General features: G+C 55.6%; 1 protein-coding gene across 1 annotated transcript; it reads right to left on the bottom strand.

Annotated features, from left to right (window-relative positions):
* Positions 1 to 559: 559 nt before the first annotated feature.
* LOC129505885 (alpha-1,3-mannosyl-glycoprotein 4-beta-N-acetylglucosaminyltransferase-like protein MGAT4E) lies at positions 560 to 3,203 on the bottom strand. The gene is made up of 3 exons (XM_055319189.1): positions 2,982 to 3,203; positions 2,555 to 2,651; positions 560 to 1,701 (listed from the first exon to the last, which is right to left on the bottom strand). The coding sequence occupies exons 1-3, from the start codon at positions 3,201 to 3,203 to the stop codon at positions 560 to 562; spliced, it is 1,461 nt and encodes a 486-aa protein (XP_055175164.1).
* Positions 3,204 to 6,295: the final 3,092 nt, after the last annotated feature.

Genomic DNA, 6,295 nt, shown 5'->3' with positions numbered 1-6,295 from the left:
ACGATGAAACAGCTTAAAAAGATAGAAGATGGAGTTAAGGGCTTAGTTTTATTGCTATCAGCCCATCTGCTGCTTTCCTGAATTTCAGAGAATTTGACTTCTAATGAGAGTCACTTTCTTGGCTCCCTATGATGTCAATTTTAGGGACATCCCATGATTTCCCCATTTACCTTCCTACTACCACTTTACACTCCCCCCGCCTCTGACTGTGGTCAACATGTAAGTGTGTGTTTGCACCCACACAAGCACCCTGACCTGATCTCAGCATCCCCCTAAATCTAAACATTCTAGAGGTGACCAAGGTCTTTCCGCAAGTTAGGCTAAGCTGTATCTGCTCCCAGAAAAAAAAAAAAAAAAAAAACAAACTATCCTATAAGAATCACTTGTTTGGGGAGAAAAAAGAATGAACAGGTCTACTAACATCATGGTGGCACCGAAAGAACCATAGAGGCTTCCCTCTCTGCGCTTCGTTCCCTGGCACCTCCCCTCTGTCACTCAGATAGGCTGGGACGGAACGGCTTCAAGACTTTAATTTTTTTACACCCCTACTGATTCCCCTTCAGCTCTGAGCTGCTTCCGTGTCGTTGGCATCTTCCTCCCAGAGGTAAATATGCCTGATGATAAGACCGCCGACCTGACTAGCCTTCACCACCAGCCTTACGCAGCTCACATTGTACCCTATACTTTTCAGAAATATCTCCTGATTCATCTGCCCTTCCAAGAGATGGCCCAGCAAGGTGAAGCTGGTACAGTACTGAGGCATCCCCTCGGGGTCATAGCCCAGTTCCACTTCGCCCTTCTCTAGGGTGTACTTTCCATCCACGATCGTGCCCGTCAACACTTGCACTCTGCTCAAGTTCGCTGGGTGGTTCAAAATGACTGTCAGGTGGTTCCCCGCACTGACATTGTGGGTCCAGAAGAATGACTCATCCAGAGTGTAGGCCTCCCAGGGGAAATGCACATCAAAAACCTTCATATCGGTGAAAATGGCTCCGGGTGGGTTGTCAGGACCATCGAGGTTCTTCTTCTGAACGGGGGAGGCCTTCTGGGTGTCCTTAGAGATGTAGGAGAACCTGTAGTAGAAAAGGAAAGGTCTGCAGATGATTGGGTTTTTCTGAGCTAGGAGGGTACGGAAGTGGGGGATCAGCCTGTCGAGGGGCTTTTCCTTGTAGAAGAGGAGGAGGAAATGGGCCAGGAGTGGGAGGTCCTTGCTGTGGAAGAGTTTGCCAAGGAAGCCCATATTAGAGAACTCCAGGAGCACCCACGGGTCGGACTTCATGGTGTCCACCTTCCAGTGGATGTGGGTGATAAAACGGGGGGCACAAAAGACATTGTCCTCCAGTAACAGGAAGTATTCGGAGAGCCTTGTGGCAAAGCTCACGAGGAAGGCGTGATCTATGTTCTGCCTGGAGTAGAATTCCCCGTGCTGGGCCTCCTTCCTCGTGTCCTCCAGGGGCGGGTAGGCGTCGGGCGGAGCGTGGATCAGTAGCAACTGCCCTGCCAAGATCTGTGGGCTGAACAGGGTTGAAATACGGAGCACGGTCTCTCTGAGCCAGGTGAGGTCCGAGTGTGCCAGGTGGACCAGCACCGTGAGACGTTTCTGCTCAGTCTTAGAGGAGGCACGGAACAGAGAGACCAGGGTGTACAGGAGGTTTCTTTGATCTGGTCGTGTCGCTGAGGAGATGCCCACTGTCAGCCATGCTAAGGAGGGCAAACGGGGGTGACAGTCAGTGCACCTCGGGCTGGGGGTAAAGGCAGCCAGAGGCTGGGGGCTGCGGTGCTGTTGGGACCGTCCCTGTGCCTTTCTTCCCTCTCCTAGTTCCCCTCTACGCTCTGTCGTGGTGGAGAGGACGCTTCGACTCGTGCCACTCAGAACGTGGTCCTTAGTGCAGCAACATCAGTGTCATGTGGAAGCCGGTTGGGAACGCAGAGTCTGAGTTCCTAGATAAACGGATCCTGCCCTCTAACGGTATCGCCAAGTACCTTATGGGCAGAGCACCGTCCGAGGAGCACTGAGCTGGGTGATTCTGAGTCCCTGCGGGTCCCTCTGAGTTTTCGTGGAGCCAGGATTTTGTGGCACATGGCTTAAGCGCTCGGTCAGTATTAGCTAATGTTATAGTTATTATGATTCTTGTTGTTTCGCCCAGTTCATCCTCCCAAAGCTCACCTTTGGGTGAAGGGGAAAGTACTTTCTGAGCCAGGAGCCCTAGGTTCTTGTCCCAGTTCTGCCACTGACTGTGTGACCTTGAGCGAGTCCCTTGACGTCGGAGCTTAGATCCTGACCCACAAAACTGAGGGATTTGGACGATGCATCTAAAGCCCCTCCGATTCCAAATACTCTCTAAGCCGGTTCTGGAACAGGGACCTTTCCCCTCCTCCTTCCTCCTTCCTGATACGGGGAACGTCACGGTCGGGGGGAATCGTCTGCCGGGTTCAAACATTCCGGGCACAGGCCCGCTTTTCTCCTCTCCCTTCTGCTTTCCCTCCTGGCTCCCGCACTGCCCTTGACGCCCTACCCCCCCTAGGGTACCCCAGGCTCCTCCTTGGAACTCACTCTTTCTTCTCCGCTGAATTGTTTGAATATATTTGAAGGGAAGGTTCTGCCAGTCTTCCAGCGACCTCGGGTCTTTCCTTTTGCCGTAACTGTCCTCCTAGAGCAATGACAAGAGGCACAGCATGAACCTCCTTTCGTAGAGAGAACAGGGCTGAGCCCCTCCAGGCTTCTCAGAAGGGAAGGGAGGAGCGTGAGGCCCGCCCGCCCGGCTCGGCGTGTGGAGGCTCAAGGCCTCTGCTCTCTCCCGCACCCTGGCGCATCCTGGGGGGAGCAGCTTCCTTACGGACCCATGGGCCCGCGTTCATAGCTCAACGCCCTCCGGAGCTTCCTGCTCTCCGGCGAGAAGGTGCAGGGCTTTGAGAACCGCCCTGCCCGCACCAATCCCGCCCTTCCCCCTCAATCCCACCCCGAGAGCGAGGGCTGCTACCTGGCCTTTGATGGTCATCCCGTCTTGATCCTCTTCAATTTCCTCGGGGACCCTCAAAGTGACAAAGAGCCACAGGAAGCCGATGGCCACCAGGGTTACCAGGCAGCGCCTGACGGAGCAGCGCATGGCATGGGACGGGCCGTGGCTCCTGCAGCAGAGAGGCGACGTGTTCAGCAGCTGGGCCCGGTCTCCATCCACCCTCGCCCAGGGCTTCTCCCTCATCACCTGGAGGCCCCCTTGCTCCCCCCAATTCTATCCTTCCTCCTCTTCCTCCTTAACTTCTTTTCACCTGAGCTGGCACCTGAGGGAGCATGACGGCCTCATTCCCTGACTAAAGAAGGAATGTCACCTGTCCTGTGACCTCCGCTGCCTTCTCCTTACAGGTTTGCTGAGCTCCCACTTTCCCAGAGGGCTCCCTTCCCAACACAGGGAAGGGCAGCTGGGGCTTCAGGGCCGAGGCCTTGTTGTCTTAGGAAGCAGATGCCACCACCTACCCTTGCGGCTTTAAAACAAAAGTCCGTTTGCTACAGTTGCTGAACTTGAATTGCTGCTGGGTGCTAGGGATTTGGCGCCTTTCTTGGTTTTTAATAAAGGGCGTCCTCAGCGTGTTCCAGTCTAATCTTATTCACGTTCCTGATCACAACGCGATCTGTGAGCGTGGGGGAAAGTCCTTCCGTGACGTTGGGCTTTGGACCTCAGGCTGATTCAGCCTCCGAAGCATCGTCTACCGCTTTCCTCCTCCGCGTTACGTCTTCTCTCCAGCGAGAACGCGGTTCCCCGATTGTTTCTAAAGGATCACAGAAGCGCCTTAGCACCCCGCGGCCTGCTCTTGGTTCCCCTCCACGCTCGCCAGCAAAGGCAAGGAAATCCCGTCGGCAGGTCTGTGTTCCGAGGCCCTGCCCCAGCCCCTGCGTCCCGCATCCGGGGCCACTGTTCCCCCGGGGAGCTGCTCCTCTCCCGCAACCACGGAACTTCGCTGTGACGGTCACGAAGATACAACGTGAACACGGCAGGGAGTCTTCGCAGAGAAGACTCTTGCCCGGGTTCCCCGTGCCAGGACCTCGCGCCACCAGGCGACCTGAGAGGGAGAGGCGGCCCCCCGCGGGGCTCCCGCACGGCCTATGGGCCAGAGGCTCGGCGGGGACAGCCGCTCGCCACCACGGGCGCCTCTGCTCCCCCCGAACCTCCTGGCCACTTAGGGGTCCCAGCGGAGGGCCACCCCCCGAGCCCCCGAGGCCTACAGACTTCTGGAAGAGGGAGGCAAGAGAAAGGGCTGGGGTGCAGAGGGGCCGTCGCCCCAGACGCAGTGGCGGAGGGGGTGAGGCCAGCAGAGGGAGCCGAGGCCTCTGGGCTCCCCGGCCTGAGCTAAGCTCCCACGAGGTTACTCCTGTCCCCTCCCCGCCAGATGCTCTGGAGCAGGGAGCAGAGGGCGCCTTGGGTGCTTCAGGCCTTGCAGCTGTTGTTATTGTTCATCCAGAGAAGGCCCCCGAGGCTCCCAGCGCCCTGCCCTGCCCTTCCCTGGAGCCCAGCGGCCTACTCAGCCGGACTCCCTCTCCCTTCCACCGCCTCAGGCGCCTCACCCCTGCCACGACCCTTTCTCTTCTGCGTGGGGGACCCTCTTTCTCCCTCTGTCGGGCCATTCCCATCATCTTGACAAGGGGCTCCCCTACATCCCGGTGGGAAACAGACCAAAAAGCAAAATCCCTAAGTTCATGTCCTCTCTTGGGGCGCCCGGGTGGCTCTGGCTGAGCGCCTGCCTTCGGCTCAGGGCGTGACCCCGGGGTCCTGGGATCGAGTCCCACATCGGGCTCCCTGCTCCCCGGGAAACCTGCTCCTCCCTCTGCCTGGGTCTCTGCCTCTCTCAGGAATAAAATAAGATCTTAAAAAAAAAAAAACTTAAAAAATATAAATTCACGTTCTCTCCAAATCCTGCCCATTTCTCTGCGGCCCTAACACAGCACAATTCCCTGGAAGCCTTGCCTCTAGCTGCAGCCCCACGTCAGGTCACATTTTCTCTCCTCTTACTCAACCTCCCCGCAGCTTTCGACATGGTTGACTACTGCCTCCTCCTCGAAACACTTTCTTCCCTGACGTCATTCTTGCTGCACTGATGGTTCTGTTTCTTTCCTGGCTCATCCTCTTCCCAACCTGTCAATGTAGGAATGTCCTAGGGCTCTGTCCTTGGCTCGCTTCTTCCACACTCTCCCTGGGTGATCCGACCCAGTCCCATGGCTTTCAGTTTATTTCACATGCATGTGTGTGTAAGTATGTACCTACACAGACAGTGTACCTGCATGTGTATTTATAGCCGTATACGTGGTTCCCCACCTATGGGCTTCTACATCGATAAGCCTGCGGGTCCTACGTATATATTCACATGCATGCTGATGACCCAGGGCTGATCGTACCTGTAGCCCTGACCCCTGTCCCGAGCCCCAGATGATCTGACCATTGAGCATCTATCTCCATTTGGACGAGTAAGAGGGATCTGTTTGAACAGAGCCAGGACAGCACCACAGATTCTGCACACCTCCCCCACGTCTTCCCCATCTCAGGAAACAGCACCACCATTTGCCCATGTACTCAGGGGAAGAGCCTACAAGTCGTCCTTGACGCCTCTCTTCCGCTAGCCTCTGCCTTCTATTAGTCCTGTTCCCTTTTCCTTCAAAACGTATCCCCAGCCTGACCTCCTCTCACCCACCTCTACTACTACAGCAAAAGCCTGCCAGGACTATCGCACCACCTTCTAATTGGTCTCTACCTCCACCCCTGCGCTCCTGCAATCTATTCTCCATGTGGCGGTCAGAGACACTATTTAAGATGCATTTATTTGAGGGGGTGGGGTAGGGAGCGGAAGCAGAGGGAGAGAGAATCCCAAACAGATACCGTGCTGAGCAGGGAGCCAGATCTTGGGCTTGATCTCAGCACCCTGAGATCATGACCTGAGCCAAAATAAAAAGTTGGATACTTAACTAAGCCCACCCAGGGGCCCCCAGAGGGACTTTTTAAAATTGTAAATCAAACGATATCCCTTCCGGACCTACAATTCTCCAGTGGCTTCCCGTTGAAACTAAGACGAAATCCAAACTCCAGACCGCGGCCTATGAGATCCTGGCTGATGCAGCCCCGCCGGCCTCTGACTCCATCCCCCTACCCAATGGTTTTTTTTTTTTTTTTTTTGTGGGGACGGGCATCATCCCTTGGAGATCCTACGGTACTTCTCTTCTCGGAACTATTCTCTGTGGACGTTCCAACAGCCGTCTTCTTCCCAACATTCAGATTTGAGTCCGGATGTTCTTCCTCGGGTCACTGTG

The sequence above is a fragment of the Nyctereutes procyonoides genome, unplaced genomic scaffold (assembly GCF_905146905.1).
Source record: "Nyctereutes procyonoides isolate TBG_1078 unplaced genomic scaffold, NYPRO_anot_genome, whole genome shotgun sequence".
Classification (NCBI taxonomy): Eukaryota; Metazoa; Chordata; class Mammalia; order Carnivora; family Canidae; genus Nyctereutes; species Nyctereutes procyonoides.
The sequence above is the reverse complement of the archived record's forward strand: the minus strand, read 5'-3'. Positions and strand labels throughout refer to the sequence as shown.

What these genes read in the sequence shown, in the direction of transcription:
- LOC129505885 (XM_055319189.1), bottom strand. Translation starts at nt 3,203, where the DNA reads ATGAGGGAGAAGCCCTGGGCGAGGGTGGATGGAGACCGGGCCCAGCTG. An exon ending in GGATGACCATCAAAGGCCAG is followed by an intron (nt 2,652 to 2,981) that starts GTAGCAGCCCTC and finishes TCATTGCTCTAG; the next exon opens with GAGGACAGTTACGGCAAAAG. An exon ending in AATTCAGCGGAGAAGAAAGA is followed by an intron (nt 1,702 to 2,554) that starts GTGAGTTCCAAG and finishes TGCCCTCCTTAG; the next exon opens with CATGGCTGACAGTGGGCATC.